Source organism: Porites lutea, chromosome 3, assembly GCF_958299795.1.
Source record: "Porites lutea chromosome 3, jaPorLute2.1, whole genome shotgun sequence".
Classification (NCBI taxonomy): Eukaryota; Metazoa; Cnidaria; class Anthozoa; order Scleractinia; family Poritidae; genus Porites; species Porites lutea.
The window spans coordinates 51263103-51287244 of record NC_133203.1 but is presented as its reverse complement, the minus strand read 5'-3'; the positions used below and the strand labels follow the sequence as shown (position 1 = coordinate 51287244).

General features: G+C 36.0%; 1 protein-coding gene across 3 annotated transcripts; it reads left to right on the top strand.

Moving 5' to 3' along the window:
- The first annotated feature begins 5088 nt into the window (after window positions 1–5088).
- LOC140931415 (5'-AMP-activated protein kinase subunit gamma-1-like) lies at window positions 5089–23628 on the top strand. 3 transcript variants are annotated; one of them, XM_073381232.1, is made up of 19 exons: window positions 5089–5230; window positions 5459–5525; window positions 8940–8990; window positions 11833–12243; window positions 12604–12652; window positions 13627–13730; window positions 14097–14130; window positions 15815–15862; window positions 16501–16559; window positions 17321–17366; window positions 17638–17695; window positions 18185–18311; window positions 18430–18510; window positions 19070–19154; window positions 19263–19300; window positions 19764–19835; window positions 20780–20854; window positions 21248–21341; window positions 21733–23628. In XM_073381232.1, exons 2-19 carry the CDS (start codon window positions 5490–5492, stop codon window positions 21756–21758), a joined length of 1494 nt encoding a protein of 497 aa, XP_073237333.1. In that variant the 5' UTR covers window positions 5089–5230; window positions 5459–5489; the 3' UTR covers window positions 21759–23628. The 3 variants fall into 3 exon arrangements, with proteins under 3 accessions (XP_073237333.1, XP_073237334.1, XP_073237335.1); XM_073381233.1 differs by lacking the exon at window positions 8940–8990; XM_073381234.1 differs by lacking the exons at window positions 5459–5525; window positions 8940–8990.
- Window positions 23629–24142: the final 514 nt, after the last annotated feature.

The window sequence follows — 24142 nt, the reverse complement described above, 5'->3', positions numbered from 1 at the left end:
CGTGACTATTAAGAATTTCTCATTTAATCACACCTACCTAGCCTGTACATAGACGTTGTTTTCTCTTTCTTTTTGACAAAAGGCGAGCACGGAGCGCGAGGAAAAAGAACAGACAGAAACAAAAAAAAACAAAAACAACAGATAATTTTATAGTCTGTGCCACGTGACCAAATTTTCCCTTTACTTGTCTTTCAGTGCTCTTTACTTCTACAAAAAAATAAGAAATCTCACGTTATTTTCATTCCTAAGAATTGTTTTTGACTGTGTATATCTGCTCATTTCCTATTTTGAGAAATTCTCAACTTGAGTCTACATTTTGCTGTTTGCCGTTAACTTCACTTTAAATCGCTCTATCCCCCTCCTCCCCCCCCCCACCCCCCGCCACCATTGGCGCTAACGGTCAACAAATCCCTCGCGGTTTTATTCTTACTAGCGCTCGAAAGTCCCTAAAGTGGAAATAAAAGGGAGTGTAAAAAGGCTAAAAAATAACTGAACTTTTATAATAATGACATTGGGGAGAATACTCAGGAATGTTAAGGCATGGGTCACTTCATAATTTGCATAATTTGGCGAAGTAGCATTTGAACAGGATTGCTTTGATCAGTCGTCATGAAACTTGGCCAGCAGTCTTAGCTTGTTGGTCTTAACAATATGTGACATATTCATTGTTAAAATACCAGTCACGTGACTTGCAAATGATCGGTAACGTTTAAAGTTTTCAAATTAAAATGGGGGAAAGGAAATGAAAGAGAAGCAAATATTCTTAGGCACCCGTGTTTTTCTCATGGCCTGGATATTATGAAATAGCCCTGCGTTGAACGTGTTTTGTTGTTGAAGTCGATGTCCGATGTTGGTTGTGAGGCAAATCGTCGTTGAAGAAAAGAGGAATTTTTGTTGATGTTGATTTTCTCTAGTTGTTGAATTAGACATATTTCGAATGTTGATTATTATATTAATCGTTGAAGTTGGACGGATTTTATTGTTGATGTAGAAAAAAAATGTTGAACTGCAGATTGGTTGTTGATGTTGGTGGTGATTTTGATTCGTTGAATTTTGCACCATTCCGCCTACCATAACAAAAAGCCTCGGGAAATTTCAGAGGAGGTTTAAATAATTAAACTGCACAAATATTTATCTACAAAGTGAAACCGAACCGAGACTAATTTTGTAGTGGTAAGAGAAACGATCATTTTTTTTATATTTCCCCCTAAATATTACCGATTGCTTCCTCTGCAAGCTGTTTTATAATTTCAAAAAGATATGCCTAATGACACTTTAAACTTTTATAGGGTTAGGGTTAGGGTTAGGGTTAGGGTTAGGGTTAGAGGTTAGGGTTAGGGTTTAGGTTAGGGTTTAGGAGTCTGAGAACTGACTCTTCTCCTAACCTTTCTACTTGCATAGCACCTTAGTTTCAAGAAAATAATCCTTTCAACAGGAAGGGACCAAGAAACTGTCAAATGTTGGATAAAAGGAATCCATTCCTATGCAAAATACCCATGACTTGCTCGTTGGCACGCTATCGATAGGTTTACCTAGTTTTATAATTAACAATCTAGAACAGCTTACTGGAATAACTGACGAATAACAGGGGACCTAAACAACTGCCTTGGGGGACTCCAAAATCGATACTGAACCGGCCTGACAATACACCATCAACTGTAACTTTCTGAGAACGATTTGATCATGTTGATAAGTACGAGGCGAACCAGACTAGAACTTTCCAGACACACTGGCAAAATAATGTGCATAGACGGTTTAGGAGAATTTGATGGTCAAATTTATCAAAGGCGGCGCCGGCTAATGTTCAGAAGGATAGAAGCGTAGCATGTCGTTTATCCAGTTCATGAAAATGTCATTTTTAATTTTGAGAAGGGCTGTTTCAGTGCTATGGTTAGGACGAGCGACTGAAGCATAGGAAAGAGATTATTCTTAACCGGATGATTCATGAGGGTAGAAGTTACTATGCAGTCCCAGCTTAAAAACACGAAGTCGGCAGACCAATGAAACCCCATTATTGGGGTCTCGTTGAGAAAAAAATGGTAAACTCAAAGATGCTCTTATATCTTGGAGTCCTGGTATAGCCCAATAGGCAAGTTTCGTATTCCCCGACGGCCCTGCTGGGGCAAGCACGATTGCGAGGCTAATGCGAGTCAACTTCTTTGCAAAAACAAAAACAAACATAAGTAATTTGCCGCTGAGTCGCTGGAACGATAGAAATCTTTAAAACAGTAAGATTTTAAAGCTTAAACTTTACCAGTAAGCCAAAGAGATACCTGTTGTAAACAACAAAATTGTGGGAAAAGCTGATCGTACTCAACAGAAGAAAGAAAAAAGCGACGAACCCCAAAAAAGACGTAAACTTTTTAAGCTTGAAAAGGGTAAAGTTTGTTAAAATGACAATATTTTATTCCCTTTAATTGATCTTACTTCTTAGTATTCTTTTTTACTCTTGCGTATATCTGTAAACTACATGGAGTTTGAACTACTCAGTACATCATCTGTATAACATTCTGTGTTGAGTTCTTGTCGACCGAAATACGCGTACGTTTTTCTTTATGTGACTGAATATTTTGATAAATAATGAAAGCCAGAATTATATGCTTCTGTGTAAACTAAATATAAGCTTGTGTGTAAATAGACTTACACTACTTTAGTCATCTTCGTTAAAATCGGTTTAACTTCCTCACAGTGTAAGGAATGAATGCAGAACGTCTGTCCCGTCGGTTTATTTTTTTCAAAGGCCCAAGATTTTCCATTCTCTCCGCTAGATAACTAGTCAACTAAAAATAAGGTTTCAGTTTAACTTGCAGGCTTTCGACAAGTACGTCCACTCCAATGGAAGGTATGGCTTAAGGAACGGGCTTTAACCATCACCCCATTTTTATTGAACACTGTTTCGTCGATTTCTGGTTAGGCTCGTTGTTTTTCTCAAGGATGACGAGCTGATTTCCCCGTTTGCTGTTTGAAACAATGATTTCTCAAACCTGTAAGTAAGTTTTGAGACCTCCGAAACCTTTCAACGTTTCAAATTTTCCTTTTTTTGGCAACTCAGACGCAGTTTTCTCTAGCCTGAATTTCATCCGATTACTTCGAGTCGATATTACTCCGAGGAGAAAACGACTCGAAGCAATCGGATGAATTTCAGGCTAAGTTTTCTCATGTTTGTTTGTCTTCTTGTTGAGAAGTGACCTGCATTAGCCTCGCTTTCGCGCAAAAACAAGCACTCGTCCTAGGCCGCCCGGGAATAGAGTACTAAAGTGTGACGTCATAAAAATGAAATTTGTGAAATTATGGGATTTGTCAGGACATTCTGAAAGAACAATGTCTAAGAGGCCTACTTGCCAAAAATGAGCATTTGGGGGCAAATTGTCTCTGAGATCGTAGCCCAGTTATGCTTACAAAACTCCATACAAACCCTTCTAAATTTTTTTTGGGTGGACCCAAAAAAAAATTAGAAGGGTTTGTATGGAGTTTTCCGAGTATAACTGGGCTACGATCTCAGAGACAATTTGCCGCGAAATGCTCATTTTTGGCAAGTAGGCCTCTTGGACATTGTTCTTTCAGAATATCCTGACAAATCCCATAATTTCAGAAATTTCATTTTTATGACGTCATCACTTTAGTACTCTATACGAAACTTGATACGAAACTCGCCTATTTAGCGGCCTGAGTGCAAAATGCCGCGTTCGCCTCGCTTGGCCTGTTATGCAGGCTAAATTGGGCCTTATCAGGACTCCAAGCCATAAGAGATCTTTGAGTTTACCATACAGTCTCTTGTATCTGAAAGTGTGCCATTTCACTTCGTTGCCCAGACTGACAGACTTACGGTCAAGTGTCAACCAATAATTGATTCTCTTCTTTACTGAGAGGGACACACTGAACCCTAGCCTCCCACGCAGGCGTTTGTGGGGAAGGAAGAAAAAGACGAACTCCCTTGAAAACGCCTGCGTGCCGAGGCTAACACAACCCTAATCTCGTCCTCAGAGCCTCCGTTACTTTTGTCCAAAAGGATCGCGGCCTCTGGGAACGAGATGGCCACAACCCACGGCAATTCCCACGGCTTCCCACGACAAGGCCAATACCTCACGCATGCGCACAGCTATATCAGCCGAGCAGTGGGTGCTTTGCACTCGTCTAAGCAGTAAAGGGTCTTTGATACGCGGGTTCGCCCGCTCATTGACCCGACGACTTTGCCATGCTGATGAGCCCAAATACTGAAACGACGAAACAGCTGGCCAGGCAGTGGGTTTAGGTGAGTTGGTGTGTGTGTGCCCTTTGCTTCTTTTAAACTGATTTACTGTGGCCATACTGCCGAGCCCGTGGAGGGGGGGGGGGGGGTACTTTAGGAATTTCTTGGTGGGGATGCGCCGCTGGCACCCTGGAACCCTTAACCTATACCCGAGCTAGTTCAGCTGAATTTTGCTACCCTATACTAGGGTTAAAACTCCCCAAATCCCTCCTATCCTAGAGTCGCTGTTTCCCTAGTCTAGATAAAATCTTCAACCAACTGACCAGTTCCCTGAAAAATGATACCCTATTCTAGACCCAAACGCTCTGATTTATATACCCTATCCTAGACCATACCCTTCACAGCGGCACATACCTATATAGCCCATATATGGCAGTACCACCCCCCCCCCCCGGGCTGCAAAGTTGGGTCGTGTGCTTCAGTTCTGAAATTGATATTGTTTACTATGAGCTAATGTTATGCAGGCTACAAAATTTTAACACATGAACAAACAAAAAACAATGAAAAATAAATGAACAACGACAATATAGAGGAAGCCTGCCGGCTGGCTAGTCCCTCCCTCCCTCCCCAGCCTTCCCTTGCTTGCGTAGCTGGCGGTTTTGTGGTTCGCTAAGTAAGAGTTACAGCCGCGCGAAAGCTGAACCGCGGTCAAAACAGAAAATCTTTCTCGAGGTTGAATCTCTTTCTTTACGAAACACCAAAAAAGACCGCCAGCAGCTTTACCGCTCAGCTTTCCCCAGCCAAGCTTTGAAATGGGACCTGGGGATGAGGTTGCACATACGCATAATCAAAACATAGAGTAGCTGCTGACCGATAAAAAGCCCGTACTACTTATCCGTGACTCCGTGGAGGAGATTGATTCGTATTCATGAGTGATTTGTGTCGTTGAAAGACCGGACAAATTGTCCTTAACAAGAGCTTTGCATGGGGTTAATTTAAGTTTTCGTCTTCTTTTACTTTAGCATGTGATAACTGCACAAGGTAAGGCTATTGTTTGCATTATTAGCGTTCGCTAACATGCTTTATTAATTCTAGATATGTGATATTGATCTCACTTGAATTAAGCTGTGAACTCCGGTCAATTTTACGCCTTCTGCAGCTGGTTTATTTGTAATTGTTCGAACGTTCGTTTATAGCAGTTAAAAGATGGTAATTACGTTTCATACTTCCACATTTGTTAGCGATTTAAGCAGTGTTTTGTTGGTTTAGACGGGCGCTTGTTGGTTGATTGGAGCTAGACATGTCTTCTGATGGTATGGAATTGTCTTCCGACAAGGTGAGCGTTGCATTGCAGTACTTTTGTTTTTGGAAGTCGAATTTAACATCAGTGGTAAGTAAGAACCATGCTTATCGAGCTTTGCTAGCTGGTCTTCAATATGTAAATAAAAACGTATGCAAGTGATATTTTGGAAACTAAAACAGCTAGCACTTCCTATTTCTAATTCGTGACATTTCTTCATGTTGTTCAAGTGCAACTTAATATCCATATCTATTGTAGCACTTTGGCTTAAATGGGACATGTTTTACATCCCGTCTAGAATGTTAATGAATTTCACAAAGAGAACGAAAAATCAATTTTGTTTGCGTGGCATCCTCTTCGGTAACTAAAGTACTGGATGTTTGTCTTCCCAGTGTTCCATTTTGCTAGTATATAATGTAGTTATATTGTTTATTAAATTTATTACTTTTATGTTTTGTCAATGGAATGACAATCATGAGAGAAATCGCTTTGAACAATTTCACTCCTAATATTGGCTAAAGAAAAAATGAGGAAAGTAGAACTCTTTAACTTCCACAACATACATACGTACCTACATACATGTACTTTATTAACGTGTCAGAAGATTTAGCTAAGAAGCCAATTGGGGACACAAAAGGAAAATTCTATCCACAAAAACATTAAAATAATACTTATGTGAATGTGTTTGATAAAATACAAGATTTGAGTTAAATGGATAGTTATATACAATAAAATATAAAGATTGAAGTAAATGAATAATTTGATCACATGCATATGAATTTCATTAAGGAAAATTCATTATGTAGCATAAGCACTGCATTTGCATTTGGCCAAAACTACTGGCTAGTTAGCCATCCTTAGCTGGCTACTTTCATGTCCTTCCACCATAACTTGTAACAAAAAGTAAGCACCATCGAAATAAAGTTGTAAAGCACCCCTTTCCTAGGTTTGAATATGTCATGGAACGCATGTTTAAATGGGTTTAGATCTGTGAAATGTTTGAACCGTGTGATGTCGTGGAACACCTGGAACATTAATTTTTTACGGCATTGTTTCCAGTCTTGTGTGTATTCTGATGAAACAACATGGTGTCCGCAGTGGAAAATACCTCTTGAAAACCCCTGCAAATACCATTTCTGAGACTCTAAATTTCAAAATGTGCCTAGACGCCTCATCCCTCAAGAACTTGTGCTTTTGGTGCGAGTTCCAAAGCCAGCTACTATTCATTATCAGCCTGCTACTTAAAACATTTTGACAGTCCTGAGTATGTAAGGTCAGGTAATAGAGACCTTTAGCATCAGGTAAACCGCAGACGGCAAACCGCAGTTACACGTTTGCAGTTTCGCGTTGCCGAGATTTCAAACTTTAGCAAGGCGTTCAGTTCTGTTCAGTTCAGTTCATTTTTATTTAGCCAAAATACAGTACAATACAAGAATACATATAGGAATTGTAAGGTTGCAAGGGAGTCCAGAGGAAACCAGAAGGCTTTAATTTTTATGAAGCCTGGGCTCCCCAGTCTAAAAGAGATAAGCAAAATAAAATGATATTCACGGAGTGATACGTTAAAAACAGGAACCAAACAGAGACTGAGTTAACAGTTATGAATTCAGGAACAAGATAGAAAAAAAAATTTAACTCTGGAGTGGAACAGAATACTTTCCTTTGTTAGTACGACAGAAAGGAATATAAAATTGATTAGAACTACGCGTTCATTGTTTAGGGCCGCCATGTTGTTTTCATCAAGTCGAAGTGCATCACTTTAATCGCCCAAAACTCAGCAATAATTCATTGATTCGAGATCAAAAATCCGACAAACACATCGCAAACGGATACAAAAAGCTAGTTCATACCTTTAAACGCGAGGCTGTACAATTTTTTGTGGCAAAAAACCTTGCCGTAAATCACTTACCGCTGGAAGCCCTTCCTGCGGTTCAAACGTGAACTGCAAACTGCAAACGTGACCGCAAGGCCTTGGTCACGTGACATTTTGCGGTTTTTTGGTTTGCCGTTTCCCACGAAAAACCTGATGCTAAAGGTCCCTAATATTGCCAATTTAAACAGCTGGGGATCATGTGCCTAAGATAAACTATAACGCTTCATTTTCTGCTAGCCTTCTTACAGATGTCATCGATGGTAACCTCTAATAGTTTAAGGGCAGGAATAGCTATAATATTTTTTCCATGACAATAAATGGGTGTAGTGAAGGTGCCTACTGAAACCGAAGGGAGCCACAAGCAAGCCTAGAAGGTAACCATGACAACACTGTGAGCAGCACCCACTAGGCAACGTTACACTGAGAACCTCAGTGGAGAAATGCACAGATACTTACCAAGACAAACATCCAAAGAGGAGTTTGAGGGGGGGGGGGGGGGGGGGACTCTCCATTCAGATGTCATATATGGTTTGATCAGTTTTTCTGAATCTCATTTTCTTAGTTGGCATGTGTTCCTGAACAATATAATAAAGAAGTTCCCAGTACTTGTATTTTTCATCCACAGTGTCAAATATTTCCATAACATTCCAAGTCTTCATTCAGTTTCTCCACATTCAATGTTTTTGCACACAATTGTGTGACTATATATGCCTTGTTTACCAGAACTTACAGGTAGAAGAGTTTTATTGTTGTATGTCACAGAAGTATAGTCTTGAATTGAATTCTTCTTAACCAGTCTCTGAATCTTGGTGTGATAAAATTAGTAGGAAAAAATGAGAATGATCACTAGATCTATACATAAATGCCTTCGGGGATTATTGTTTTCAGACTGTGAAGCAATGGCTGCACTTGTAAATTACACTTGTAAAAGTTTTATTATATGAATTCTGGTTTGACGTGGTGACTGGTTGTAGGTAATGAGTTCAAAGAGGTGACTCTTAACCAAGGTACTTACATTGTAACAGTGACTTAACAAGCCTGTAATTGAGGCCAGTTTTACTTTCTCAATTTTACCACATAAAAATATTATCATTGTAAATGGGCCTCTATTTGATGGAATAGAGTATCAGTATGCGAGGAAAGTTCATTGCTTGAAAGATAAAAATAAAACTTCTCAGGTGTATAGAAATAAGGGGACAAAATTATAAGTCTATCAAGGAATTAATTTTCCTTAGCAGTGTTGACAAGTTTTAGTACACAATTCAAACACTTAATTTACACAGGTCTATAATCCTTAGCATGTAGAATGTTTGTTAGATTGGTTCTTTTATTGAGTCAACTGACATTTTGTGTGGTGTATGTAGTAAGATAACCATGACATGAGTTACTAAGTTGCCATGGTGACAAGGTGGCCACAGCTTGGGACATGAAATTGAATATATCATTCAAGTTTAAAGACCTCTGCAAGTTGGAAGTTAAAATGTATGTAGTCAGTTTTGTGTGTAGAGGACTGTAGTGTGATAAGATTAGATGAAAGTAAAAAAAAATATTACCATATATTGTGTGTATATGCACAGGAGCAGTACAGAAACATAGGAGATAGAATCTGGAGAAGTGTTGAAATGGAGGTAATGTTTACTACTATTTTAGGTTATTTTTAAGGTACCGTTAATACCATTATGATTTTATATAAAACATGTTATATTATTATGAGGCCACAAGAGAACTTTCCAAACGTAGTCTGTCATTTAGCTGTAACTGCATTTCTGCAGTTTACTCACAAAAATTTAATTAGTTTTTAAACCCTATTCTTTTAAAAATGGCACAGGACTTGTTTGTTAAGGGCAAACTTTTGGGAGTGACTTATGCATGACAACTAAAAAACACACATTGGTGCCCCAAAACTTTTTCAAACTGTTTCTGTGGTTAGGTAGTGACCAGCTGATGACAGAAGTTTCTTCTTTTATTATTTATTAACTCATTTTAAACTGAAAAAAGTCACAAAAGACTTACAGCAATTCCAAATTTACAAAACTAACAGTGATTTTGTTACAAATAGTTATGGTGAGCCCTGGGACTCATCTTGTGAAAAATCATGCGTCCCAGTCCAGAACCAATGAGTCCCACTGTCGAGTTAAAAAAATAAAAATTAGTCTGAAATTGAAAATGCTTGGGCCTTTCTGTCACCAGACAGTTTATGTGAAGACAGACTCCAAAGCTCTCTATTAAGTAAAAATATAGTCCTTCTATTTAAAGCACAACAAAGCCTAAAGGAAGTATGCATCTTTAAACAACAGCCATAATAATTAACTGCCAGAGAAAATACGCGAACAGGCCCGATATTTCTACAAATACACATGTTCAGATTGATGATCGATCTCTGCGTCCTATGGGACGCATGCCGTGAATTATTTTGCACCTTTGGGGATTTTTATGCCCCAGAGATACAGGATGCAGAGGTAACAAAATCACTGAACTAATAAACATTGAAGTAATACTTTTTCTAATGTGAGGACTGTGTAGATAGTTAAATCCCTTAAAACAGGTCACTTTTTTAAACCTGCTTTGAACCTACATTCATGACAGCTCTCTTGCCACTACGTAACTGCTACATCACGCAAAATCTTATAAATTCAAACTTACGGTATCACAACACAAAGAACCATCTTGAAGTGAATTTTGTAAAAATAAAAGTGAAAACTCAGGAGGATCGATAATTCTTTAGTTTGAAATTTGATGACATCATCTGAAAACCAGCAATATACTTAATTTCACTTTTTTAGTATTCCCTGCTAATTGCTTAACATGGTCCGACATTGCAACACAAATTACATGCAAAGTAAAGACTTACAGAAACAGTGGATGTAAATTTTTAAAGACTTAAAAATTTTCCTGGTTTATCCAGCAGAAATTCACATGATTTCTTAAACACTTACCCTGGAGTTAACCTTATTGCCAACTTTAACTCTTTTATTTCTTTCATTTGCAGTGTATTGCAAGCGCCAAAATTATATTATTAGTAACAGAGACTGTACAATTCAAAAGCATTTATTGGTTTTCTTTATATAGTATTTTCAATTAGACCATGTTTGTTTAATGACCTTATACCTTAAATACCTGAAATAATTTTGCATAACTCATGAATATATTGTTGTCATGAAGCAAGGTTAGTAATACAAATTGTACAATGTACTTCCAAACCTTGCTTCAAATGTTTTTAACAAGCTGCCTACAACATGCTACAGAACACTTTAAACACTGTGACTTTTAATTTAATTACAGCTTTTACTTGTTTAATTACTTATGATTGTGACTTACTTACCAAGGAAGGAACCATTGTTAATAATTAATGTTAACTTTGTGGTTAATGATCTTCTCTTAATATGGTGTACCTGCATCAATGTAGATTATTGCTGTTAACTTTAATCATTATCATTTTACTCCTTTATGAAGTTCATTAAATTAAACTTTTATCTTCCATGCCAGTTGTATACATTTCGTCCATTTCCTATTAAAAGTATAACATACATTTATCATCAACTCACAATACACAGTTAGAATAAGGAAGAAACATTTAAACCATTAAATTTTCTCTTTTCACAGACAGTCTGTAAAAAAAACACATAATTTCCACTTGAGCAGAGGTTTTTTCTTTTCTTTAAAAAAACTTTCTAATAATTATTGATATAACAAATTTTTGACTGTGAATCTATTCTTAATATTATCGATGGTGTTTTTCTTTTGCTGTAGTAAGTCAGGAGAACTTTGAATTATTTCATTTTGTAGAGTCAAGATTGAACAATTACTGTCATGGTTGGTCATCTTGATTGCAAATGTACCAAAGTGGGTTGTGGTTGGGGGTGGGGGGGGGGGGGGGAGTGGCTTTTAAAAGCACTCTATGTTAATGTTCTCATAAAAAAAAAGGGGCCTATAGACAGTCTGATATCTCTACACACTTTTTTTAAGCATGTTGAAAATAGTGCAGATGTAATGTTTATTTCTTGCTTAAGAATTAATTTCCTAATACAATCATGGTTTTAACAGTGAAGATATTAATTTAGGTAACTGATAACTCACTGAGGGTTGGGAGAATGTGACATGTCATTTACTTTTAATGGACTTCCAGCCAAAAGATGATTCTCTGCCAGTGAGTTTCAGCTGTTTCTCTGCTGTCCTTTGGATATTTTACTGGTAACACTAGTGAACTGAAAGATTTGTGTAGTAGTCTTCAATCCATGCATCAAATATACATGTAATTTATATGACTTTTTCATTATAATCTTTGTTACTATGATATACTCTTCTCTGGAATCTTGTTTTGGACCGCCTAAGAGCCAAGAATGATTTTTTAAAGTTACTTAAAAGAACATGGCTTTAATGCAAAGGTGGTTATAAAGCAGGGTCCCATAGCTTTTAGTGGCCTGCACACTGTTCTGATACCATGTTTTTTATGGTTGTTTCCTCTTCTAGAACCTTCATGTCAATGAGGCCATGCCATTCTTGGACTATTCTTCACCATGTGAATCTACTCCTGATGGCCTGCCAAAAGAACAGCAAACATCAAGGGAGTGGGTATTAGAATGGAACAGGAAGAGCGATACCAGTGAAGTTCAGGAGTACTTGCAGCAGTTGCAACGTTCTCACAGCCACTCGCATCCAGAAAATGCTGACTCTCCTGAGAGTTTTAGCCGTAGTAGCTCTGTTCCAAGATATACTGGATTTGATGGCCAAGCTGATGTGGAGATGGAGAGTGAGCCTTTTGAAATCCAGAAATTAGGATGTTCACCAGGCAAAAAGTTTGTGGACGTACATCAAACTGTTGGGGAGGTGACCTCTGATAATTGCATTGCTGATGATCAGAGAGGCAATGAAAGATCTTTTGTAAGTTGCCATTGCTGAGATCTTTTTAATACATTTCCAGTGAAATTGGAAGCACTGCTTTGTATGTCTGCACATTTATAGTATTACATATGAAAAGGAAAAGGAAAAATGAAAATGTCATCAAAACATCAGAAATGCTATTTTCTGACCTGAATCTTTGTAACTTATAACTGCTGAATAATACAATTGAAAATTGTTGGAAACTTGCTAGTGAAATGCTCAAATTATATGGTTTGATTTTCTAATATTGCAACTGTTCTTATTTGTTTTTGATATCTCCAAAGTACTTTTTGTTGATACCCTCCATGATTACAGTACACCACAGTTTTAGCACCGCATGTTTTTTCCCCATCATTTTAGATTCATGGAGATGACCAGGATGATAGTCTGTTAGATGAAGCAATGACAGGTGCCAATCATAGTATTTTGCCTTAACAATACTGAATCTGTAATGCTAATAGAAAATGAGCTCTGTTGCATAAGATTTCTCCCATTACATATTGACCAGTTTCTTACTTTCGAATTGCAAAAGGCTAAATTTATTATTGGAAATATTGGTTGAAGTTTTTTTCATCTGTTCAATTTTAGTGTAATGTTCATTTAGCTAAAAAAAATATTTCAGAATGCTTTGAAATTCAAAATTCTTCTGCATCCCATTTCTAATAATTAGAAATGGGATGCTGGAGAATTTAATAGTAATAATCCCCATTCCTTCATGAGATGCGAAATACATACAGTTGAAGCTCCCATAAGGGGTGTGACATGCTGTGGATGTGAAAAAGGTGTCTGTAACTGGAGCTGGCTGCGCATGAGAATAGTTCTTGTATACCGACACTTAAAGTGTAAGAATTAGATACTACGAATGCCAGGAAAAATTGTTAATGTCTGACTATACTGTTTTTCTGACAACGTTGTTCATTCAGACACAAGCATAAAATTCAAGTGGTCTTTTGAACTGTAACTGGTGAGGTGAAAATAAAAATACAAGATTCTGAAGTGAATTCTCAAGGGAGCTTAAAAACAAAGCTAATACCATAAAATTCCGAAAATAAGCCCTGGGACTTATATTTTTCAAAGGGCCCTTTTTGAGGGGCTTATTTTTGGAGGGGCTTATGTATGGAGGGTAAAATGGCATTTAAAAATTGATTGGGTTAGCCTTATTCTAGGTAGGAAATTTACTGTTTTTCTTTGTTTTACTTTGCATTTGAGGGCAATTTCCAAGTACAAGCCCCCCGGGGTGGCTTATATTTGGAGGGGCGATTTAACGGAGGGTTTTTTGCGTTACAAGTTTGAGCGTCTTATATTTGGAGGGGCTTATACATGGAGAGTTTTCACTGTAGACCCTCTTACTAACAAGTGAATGAATTGCATGTTTCTTGATAGATGTGGGAGAGAATTATGTTTACACCAACTTCCTCAAATCTAGGACATGTTATGACATAATGCCAAAAAGTTCCAAGATTGTAGTATTCGACACCAAACTTAAGGTAAGCAAAATAATCTGTAAAAGTTAACAATGTTACTCTGTTACAAAATTGCAATGTTTTGAACAGATTATTAAACAACTATTAAGTTACCAATGATTGATAATAGTAAAAACAATGAACAACCTTGACAGGACTTTTCTAGCATAGATGTTACATGTCATATTTGATTTCAGGTTAATTTTAATTTTAATTTAACCTAGGTTTATTTTACTTTCTACATACAAAAACAGAAAAATTAATTTAAAAATTAGAAACTGTACATTGTAGGATAACTTCACTTGTACATGACTGTACTGTTACATCTTTTCCAATGAAATTTTATGAGTGAGTTAAGTGCCTTGATATTGAAGTTCTATATTCCTGTAGGTGAAAAAAGCTTTTTTTGCTCTGGTTGCAAATGGTAAGTAACATCTTCAACTTTTTGGTACTTTACACTAGTAAGGGTGACAATCTGTAGTTCTGCATTTTTCCTTGAAACTTTGCTCAGTTATTTTAACACCTTAACATTCTTTAACACTTGCAAACTCACAAAATGCAAGTTTGAAAGCCTTAAGTCAAAAGAATACCTCAAGCAAATATTCATACTTTGAATATTACGAGAGAAAAACTTGGGTTTCAATTTAGCCCTTGTCCATTTCTTTTCCATTTGCCACCAAATGTAAGTTCTGCGTACAGAATCTTTAGAACTAAATAAAGGGAAAGCAGTTGAGAAGCCCAAAATACCGTAAGAAATTAAGTTACAAAGATTAGTGGAATACAACTGGTGAGATAGGTGAAATAACAATGAGTTATGGTGGAGGTGTGCATGAGCCCCATACCTACGAAGGTTGGTTAGTCTATCCATTGAAGAAATTTTGGTATTCACAGGAAACCAATTTGAAATGTCAAACTTTCTAGCTAGTTTGGAGGCCTGAAAGTCTGTAACCTTTGGTTAACTTGATAATAGACATCCATATTATGGTCAATTGACAGCTATCTAAAAAGGTATCCACTGACCAGAGGCACATAACCATATCGTGGGCTCAGGTCCCAACTCAATGAGGTTGCATGTTTTTTATGAAGTATTCTGCTGACCAGTGATTAGCTTTTAATTGCAGACTTAAGTTTATGTTTTTCAGTTATATGGTTCTCCCCTAAAGGTTTTTAGATTTGTGGATTTCTTTGCAATGGTTTAAAGTCCGTTGTGTGAAGTAATTCAGGAACTTAGCTCTGGCTGAATCTATATAATATATTATTAATATTATTGGTTTTATGTAGACCTTGAGCACATGTTAGCTGCATATTTGTGCTCTAGTAGTTAAGCGTATAGAGTAAATTCCAGTTGGAAGCAGCTTTTCAGCTTTGTGGTAGCTGTCATGTAAGAGGTCCTCAACATCAAAGACATACAATATAAGATAGACAGATGGTGAATTTACTACTTTTGCAAGCAAAAAATAATATACTACTTGAGCTTTGCTGATGGGTAAAAAAATTAAGATTAAACCCAAGATTCTCTTTTTGCTTATCTCATCTTCCAAGCAGCGCAGAAACAACAGTCAAATTTGTTCTTTACTCATTCTTCTTAGGCAAGTAACTAAAGATTATTTTTTATGTGCAGCAATTAGTAATGGTAACAGGACTGAGTGGAGTCCAATTCGGTCTGTAATCATACGAGTGATTAACAAAATCGGACGACCGCGTAGCGGGAGTCCAATTTGTTTAATCACGAGTATGATTACAGACCGAATTGGACGACACAAAGTTCTGTTACCAATTAATCATAACTTTAACAAAATTTGTGATATAATAGGCTATTTTTTAAATCAAAACACAAGAAATTTGAAATTTTGTTTTGCCAGCAGTAAAAAAAAAAAACCATTTAAGCGCGCGTGTGATGACGCTTAATGTCCAATTACTTAGGCATGACGCATACTGTCCTATTAAACTGTCCAATTAAGGCTGAAATCAGGGCAGTTGATAGCCAATCAGATTTGACAATTTTGTTATAGTTATGATTATACATTGTAATCTACCTTAGTAATAATATAGTGCAAGAAGCTTCTTTAAAAGTTAAAGTTGTATTTTCTTTTTTAATATGTGTTTAGGAGTAAGATCAGCACCTCTTTGGGATAGTGACAAACATGATTTTGTTGGTAAGCTTCCTTTGCTGTTAAAATTATTTAGACTGCATTAAAAGTCAAATCATGCTATGTTTACCTATGGCAGAGAATTATCATTCATTTCTGGTACTTTCATTAAACACCAACAGCTAATGAATAAGTTGTTGCTACTTTGCTGCTTTCTTTTGTAACATGATATAATCAAAGAATTGTTCTTTCAAATTTTGTTGATACAGTCAGTCTCAAACCAGCTGCCCACTTGAATCTTTTGAAAGCCTTCTATTAGAAAAGAGAGATTTTATAGAATCATTTTTAAAAAGAAATGGCAAATCATCTTGTGACCAATTGTTGCCCATTACTTGTCTTCTACTGTTCATTTTATCTTTTGAACCAAAAAAAAAATAGTTGCAAGCCACTGGTTTATAAAAATTAATAAAAATTAGTTTGGACAGTTCTGATCCGCTTATTTTCTAATTTGAGCAATTGTTAACTTCAATTTGACATTTCCCATGTGCTATAAAAGTCATTACAAATCTTTCGTTATATTTATTAAGGCCTTTGTTGAAACCAAATGTACTACATGTATATCAGAGTAACACTATATTATTGCTTTGTTGGTCAAGTTCTCAGTAATTTTTGCATTTTGGATTTTTCCCCTTTTTTCTCTATAGGAATGCTGACAATTTCTGACTTTATAAACATTCTTCGTCATTATTACAAATCACCATTGGTAAGAAGTTGGTTCTTGTAGATTTTTGTTTGATATGAATGAAAATATAAGAATGAAATACTAGCTTCAAGAGAAAGTAGCTTGCTAGATTCATTTTGTTGGGGTGTAATTAGAGTAGATCATCAAGCATGGATTATTGGAGTGATGAGGAAGAGGTGTTCAGATCAGTAGGATGTTATTATTCTTATGATCCCAGCATAAATACGATTTTCCAAACAAACAACTTTAGTTCTAGATTTTCTACAGCTGAAATCAGGGATAGAAACAAAGCAAAACGGTAGTGAAAAATGACAATATTATTAACAAATACAAAGTCAAGATTAACAACTTAAAGTTTACAAGACTGAACAAAAGTAATAAGGCAAACTGAAATGCAAATAAAGCAAGCAACATATAGTATATTGACTAGTAAGAGCCAAGAAAAGAACTGACAATAACACACTGATGTGAAAATTCCAAGTAAGATTTATATACAAATATATGAAAAAAACCTAATGCAAAGATCAAAGATACACAAATAATAATTGGCTCATGAACCCAAAACTGCACTGAAAGGTGCGAAAACAGGTGGTGAATACACTTTAGCTTTAAATGAAAGGCATAAGATTCTTGGCGCTTGCAATTCTTGTAACTGGAATTTTGGCTTGGGATTTTTCCCAGGGTATGGTTTTACACTTTTTGTTATATAAAAAAATTACCATTATGTAACTTTGTTCAAGTTAAATTTTTTTTTATCTTTGTTTTTTAAATTTCCTTTTTAGGTTCAAATGGATGAGTTAGAAGACAACAAAATTGAAACTTTTCGAGGTAAAAAAGTGATATATGTTGCATCAACTGCCACATTATTGCCTGTTTATTAGCAAAAGAAGAGATTTGGCTCCCTTGTGTTGATGTACATGGTACATCTTGCAGTAACAAGCTAGTAGGAATCCTGTGGCCAGTTCTTCATGTTTTTGGTGGGCACCTTGTGACCTGAGTGCTACGTCATTGTTGCTGTAGTTGTTTGTGAACCTAATGTACCTACAAGCATAAACAAGGCTGTACATTCTGTATGTGTAAACAGTCTCTTTTTTGGCAGAACTTGAAAGGAACAATCTCAAAGAATCTGGTCTCGTTAAAATTGCTCCAATGCAGAGGTGAGTGGTTTCTGTGCCCTCTGATTTTCTTAGGTCCTCTTTAATAATCTTCGAAGTTTGTAAATGCAAAGTTGTGCTCTAGCAGAGCCCACAGGCCCTGGCCAGTGACTCACATCATTATTTTGCCTTTTTGTGTTCATGTTGAGCACCCTAGATGTTTAAATTCAAAGCTTTCCTTTTGGAGAACAACCTGGAAATGGTTAAGTGACATAACTTAGTAGAGGGGAGGAAGAGTGTAAAATTCCTGAGGATCACCTTCAGAAAAATTTGAATGATACATTTCTGAGTCAGGGATGGGTTGTGAACACAGTTGTGAAATAATTTTCTACACAGTTAGTTTGTAAGATAGTTGAGTTCAGTGTCTTGTGGACAATGATGCTGCATTCCTGCATTACACTGTACATAGTATTATAATATAGTTTTCTCTCCCTCCTTCCAGTCTCAGTTGTATTTCTCCACTGTATTGAAATTGCTTAATTTTGTTGACAGTTTGTTTGATGCTGTAAAGATGCTTGTTGAACACAAAATTCATCGACTTCCTGTTGTGGATCCACACACAGGAAATGCACTTTATATCCTCACGCATAAAAGAATCTTAAGATTTATGTTTTCAACAGTAAGTCAGTCTGCCAATTCCTACCTTGTATTTATTTGAAGCTAGTGCTATCAATATTTATTTTGGAAATATTATTATTTACTCGTACAATGTAAAATTAAGCAGTGTTTTCTTTCAGTTAACACAGACTAATCCACCTGAATTCATGGGAAGTACACTGAAAGAGTTGGGAATTGGAACGTATCAAAATGTGGCTGTGGTAGGTGGACACACTTTATTTTACTTATTTTAATTTATTGTCATTTCTTGGCCATCATCTAGAAAAGACAAGCAAGCCCCCTATGTACTCCGATCAATGCTAAATAATGGTCTTCTAAATGGTTAAAAAAATTCTAAAAATAAATGATAATATTATATAATTATTGTATAATTTTACAATAAAAACCTTTGAAACCAAACAGCTTTTGTTAAGATTACGTGTAACTTTGTTGTGAGCTACAGAGCTTGTCATAGTGTGCTCAAACTACATGTACCAATGTACATTCAGTCTCACTGAGTTGCTCATTAAATAGCTTTAGCACTGTCATGGGGGACTGGGTAAGCTTTTTTCTAACAACTTCTGCTTTGATACCTACACATATTGAATAGTGTACCAATCACTAAATTTACTAACTCTGGTGCTTGTTATAAACTTTATTCATGTTAGAAAATACATGTTTTTCTAATTCATGTTGACCAAATCTGTACTTACATGAATTTACATTGTATTTGACCCTCTCCACTGTTCTTGAGGTTTGTGTGCGTTGATTTTTGTGTAGATATCTCCTGAAACTCCGCTGATTACAGCATTTCATATGTTTGCCGACAAGAGAGTATCTGCTTTGCCAGTAGTTGATAGTAATGGTATGTTTTAGTTCTCTGTTTTGTTTGTTTGCTTGTTGTTGTTGTTTTACTAAACCTAGGTTCATTTTTGTTCCATCCTTACCTAACTCCTCACCATTGATTTTTCAGGTGTTGTAGTTGATATTTACGCAAGATTTGACGTCATTGTAAGTACCAGTCTATGCCCATTTTAACTGGTTTCAATGTCGCCTAAACCACTTTCTCTTTGCAATCACATCATTGATGTTTTCCCATCAACTGTAATATTTAACAACGGTTGTCACTAAATATATAAGTAAGAGCAGATGACAACAACAGTCACTTGACAATACTTAATTTGTTGTAACTGATAATTTATGTGAATTACTGTATGTCAAATGTGAATCAGCCTATCATAACTCTTGTCCATGGACATGGAACTAAATTTCTTTGTTCCCATGTTAAGATGTGTACTGAAATAATAATTATTACTTTCGTCACTGGATAAAATGATCTCTCTGGAGAAAGTCTGAACACTGGATTTACTTGAGACCTGGTAGCTCCCATCTGACCTTTCCAGACATCAAAGGGTTGAGAACTATTATTGAGTCTGCTAACAGTAAAATAATTTCCTTTTGTTGCTTTCTGTAGAATTTGGCTGCTGAAAAGACGTACAATAATTTGGACGTATCTGTAAAACAGGCACTGGAGCATAGAGCAGAGGTATTCCATCTTTTCCTTTCTTATGATGAAGTGCAAATCTGTTCCATTTAAAAATGGGATTATATTTGAGATTATTAAATGAATGGCCTCAGTAATACAATGCATGCCATTCACTGTTTTTTCAGACATTGAGTAAAATGTCACTATTATGTTGTGAATGTTTTACTATTATTCTGCTAATATACTGTATGTCAGTGCAAGTGCCAAAGTTTGTCTGTGCATAATTATTGTTTCATTTTGTCTTGTCACCTGTTCTTACGTCTTACAACATTTATGAATTGTTGCTAGGTGCACTTTTCATCTAGTGTTAGTCAATGTTTTCTGAGGCTAATCTTTCTCATTATGTTTTGTCTTCAAAAAATAATTTTGATATTAATGTTTTTACATAACATTGTGCAAAGAAATTCATTTTTACAACTTGCCATTAGGGCAAGCTGAAGCTAGCATTTACTAGCCTCGGCTAGATGTCATTTCAACTAGTCCTGGAAAGGTATTGAAAGGCAGAATTGATTTCACAGTTCACAGTTATTCGAATTCCTCAAAAGACATCACCTGCCCATCGTGCAAGTTAAAAACAGAATTCACCAGCCCGATAGCAAAATCCCCTAGCCCCGGGCTTTCAGACACGACTTTCTTTGCACACTGCATAACCTTGCCAACATGATGTAGCCTGAAATGTGTCATAAGTGTGCATAATGTTGAGGGGAACCTTATTGATTACCATCCAGTGAAAATGAAGAATCCTTCTACATCCTTTTATATTTTTGTTGTATGGGTACCTTGTAGCTCATGAACAAGTTCAAGTTTCAAGTTTTCACGTTTATTTTTCAGTATTTTTAAAATACTCAACAGCTCTGTCATTGTTAACTTACAGCTAGCTGTAAGTCAGTGAATTATGTGGCAACAATCTCATGTGTTGCATAATATTGATTGATGACTTGCAGGGATTTGAGGGTGTACACCGTTGTTACTTGGATGAAACCCTTCACACAATAATTGATAGACTGACTGATGCAGGGGTGAGTGAGTCCAAGACATGTTTCATCTGTTTACAAGGAAAATTATTTCTTGCTGTGGAAATAGGTCTAATGCATCCCTGAAATCAAGCCTGTGCAGATTAGTTCTGCGTGTGGTAAAATTTAAAAAGAAAGGCAATAGGCAATTCCTGAGTTCCAAAAACTCTTACTTTCAAAACAAGACCAATTGCAAAATCTCTCCATTGAAAATGAGTTTTATTTGCATGGGTATAGAAATTTATTTTCATATTAATGGCTTTGCACTTAGCCTCGCTTTGAAACTGAGGCTTGAGGCAACTTGGAAATGGCCCATTGTGATGCATTCGAAAAATTGCAGCTATGCCTGCAGGCTGGCTGGGTTAATGACACTTCTAAACTCTATTTCCACCTCTCTAGGTTCATCGCCTTGTTATTGTTGATAAAGATGATCGTTGCATTGGAGTATTATCATTGTCTGACATTCTTAAGTTTTTAGTTTTGAGGCCAGTTGGTATGTCTGCTTTCTAATTTGAGCTGTAATAATTGTAACATTCTGTTGATAATGTTGATTTTTGCAAACCTTGTATCACATTAATTTGGCTTTTCCTATGTGGTCAAATTATTTAAAATATTTAATTGAAAACTTTGAAATTTCAGTTGTAGTACTAGACATACAGTTTCGTAAGTTTCTGTATTTTTGATGTTTCCTGATTGTCTAAGTTTACTTGATGTCTGTCTTCTTTGTTTATGATTATGATATTTCTGCCTTTAAACCTGATTTTCTTTTTTCTTGATAGTATAGCTTCTGAGTATTATAAGAGATTAAACAATTTCTTACACAAAAGGTATATATAGTACAGGTACATAAGGTTGTCCTAACCCCTTTTTCATTTATTTTTCAGCTTTACAATCTGCCACTGAAATTTAGGGTTATTGACTCTTACCTCTTCATTACTGGCAACAAAAAAGTTTAGAGATGGTGTTAGGGATAAGAAAAGGTTACGTTAGTGCAGTGCAGTGGAACCTCTATATAACGAAGTCCTTGGTATAGTGAACGATTTTCTTTACCCCAGTTATTGTAAAGCATGAAAAAGAACCTTGATATAACGAAACCTCGTTATCATGAATAAATTTTGCCATTCCCTTGGTCCTTTGTTATATTGAGGTTCCACTGTACCATTCAGCAGCGTATGAGGAGCCCACACAGAGTTTATGTGGTGTTAAGTGTTCTTGCAGTTGTGGTAATGAGTCATTAATTGGGCCTTTAGTCCAACATGAACAGAGAAAAAATTCCTAGTATTCTGTGATGTGTGCATTGCAGCTGCTTAAAATAATGTAATTTTTGCCTTCTGTTTTGCCAGTTGCTAACATTAGATTCATGTTAATTTTCATTTTTGGCACACTGGCTGGGTATCTAAAGAAAGGCTGCAGTGGAAAGGTTTTTTGGCATATCTGTCACATTCAGGGCACTTTCAAATAAAGACAGTAGTCAAGGACATGAAAACTCTGAAAGTCATTTATTTTTCGGACATAGATGTACTATAATCATGTTCATGTTAACTTGGAATTTATGTAGTAGTGAAATGACAGATATATATAAGCAGTTGGTTGCAGAAGTGTGAATCTTGCTGACCATTTTTAATGTTATTCTGGAATGCTGACTGAGTGTTGTGTAAAATAGATTAACCACTTGTTGAGTTGTAAAAATATGGTAGCATGGATGGGCATAATGTTAATCTCTATGCACAGATGCTGTTTTACGATTTCATGGCTGCTATTCAGGATCCAAACTAAACACTCATCAGCTTTATGCTCATGCTTGCATCTTATATGTAGGTCATGTGCTATTAGTTTATGCTGTATGTTGTTGTTTCTGTTATTGAGTTTTTTTGGCCATTTTACAATCGTGATTTTTTTTGTAGTTGCCACCTTTTGCTACTTATAATCAGAAAAAATTACTCTGGTAAAACAAGTTCAATAAAAAATAAAATATAGTACATATTTTAATATAAGATTTAAATCAATCAGAAACAGAAATTAAAATATGTTGAATGATTAATAACCACAGTATCATTCCTTTTAAGTTAAGTCCTTTTAGTTATTGTAGAAAGAGGAATGCATTTTCACGTTAAAGTTTTTTCTGATAATGAACAGCAAAAGGTGTATTATTACAGTGATTTTGAAAATCAGTTAGAAACTTATATTCAAAAGCTCTTGACTAAACAGGTTTTAATTTTAATGGGTTGGGGGGTAAAAGAAATGGATTTTAGATTATTAATGCAGCTTGCTTGCTTGCTTCTCATTCTTCCCTGCTGGATAATATTGCCATTCTGGAAAATAAGGCCTAAGCTTGTAAGGCTTGAGATGTACAGAACCTCACACGTGGCAAAACTGTATTAATAGATCTCATCAGGAGTTCTGGATTTTTATTGTGTATTTTTATGCTGTACTTATGGTTAATTTGAACTAAACTTTAGTTTCATACAAAAGTTTAATTTGTTTAGGAAATTTAATAACAGAAGAAAGCTGATATTGAAATTATAACTAGTAAACTATTTTTACATTCAGTATTTATAAACTTCCCTTTGGTAACTTGAGAGTAAGTACATGTTGCTAGGTAGTTTTTAATGTTGTTTGGTCAGTGCTTTTGAACTAACCACAGGTCTTGAAAGAACAGTGATATAAGGCATGCACTGTATGTCCATCCTGTTTGTTTCAAGCAAGGTTTCAAAAGGGTATGGTGTTTGTATTAAACAGAAGGTTTTAGTTTCTTATTTGAAATAAATTATGGTGACAAAGTTGCTGTCTCCAGAGTTTACTTATTGAAGTTTGTTTTTACAGTAAATATATACACTCTCCTTGAATTAAGTCGTGTTGTAGGAAGTCTGCCTGGTAGAGATAAAAAAAGACGGTAAACATGCCGTTATTAGCCCTAGGCTTATACAACTTCATAAGCTCTAAAACTTCATCAAAAATCGAATTCATTTCCATAAAAGCTAGAGGGAGCTTACAATGTCTATCCGGAGCGAGGGTTTATAACGCACATATATTTTTTTGTTTAGTGTTAGATGGGCCTCTAACTGGGGAGTGGGAGTTAAGCTTATGGCATATATTAAAAAAATTAGACAGAGTGTTCTCTTGCAATATCCAGACAAGAAGTGGGCTGAAGGAATTCAAAGCTCCAATTTTCAACATTTTGTGGTTGTTAAGATCTGATTTCCATATGTCCTTTGCAAGTGTGATCTTTGTTTTCTGTTCATGACGCATTTATGAGTTTGAAAAGTCTGATAAAGACGTCACAGTAATTTGATA

What these genes read in the sequence shown, in the direction of transcription:
- LOC140931415 (XM_073381232.1), top strand. Translation starts at nt 5,490, where the DNA reads ATGTCTTCTGATGGTATGGAATTGTCTTCCGACAAG. An exon ending in TGGAATTGTCTTCCGACAAG is followed by an intron (nt 5,526 to 8,939) that starts GTGAGCGTTGCA and finishes GTATATGCACAG; the next exon opens with GAGCAGTACAGAAACATAGG. An exon ending in CACTGGAGCATAGAGCAGAG is followed by an intron (nt 19,836 to 20,779) that starts GTATTCCATCTT and finishes GATGACTTGCAG; the next exon opens with GGATTTGAGGGTGTACACCG.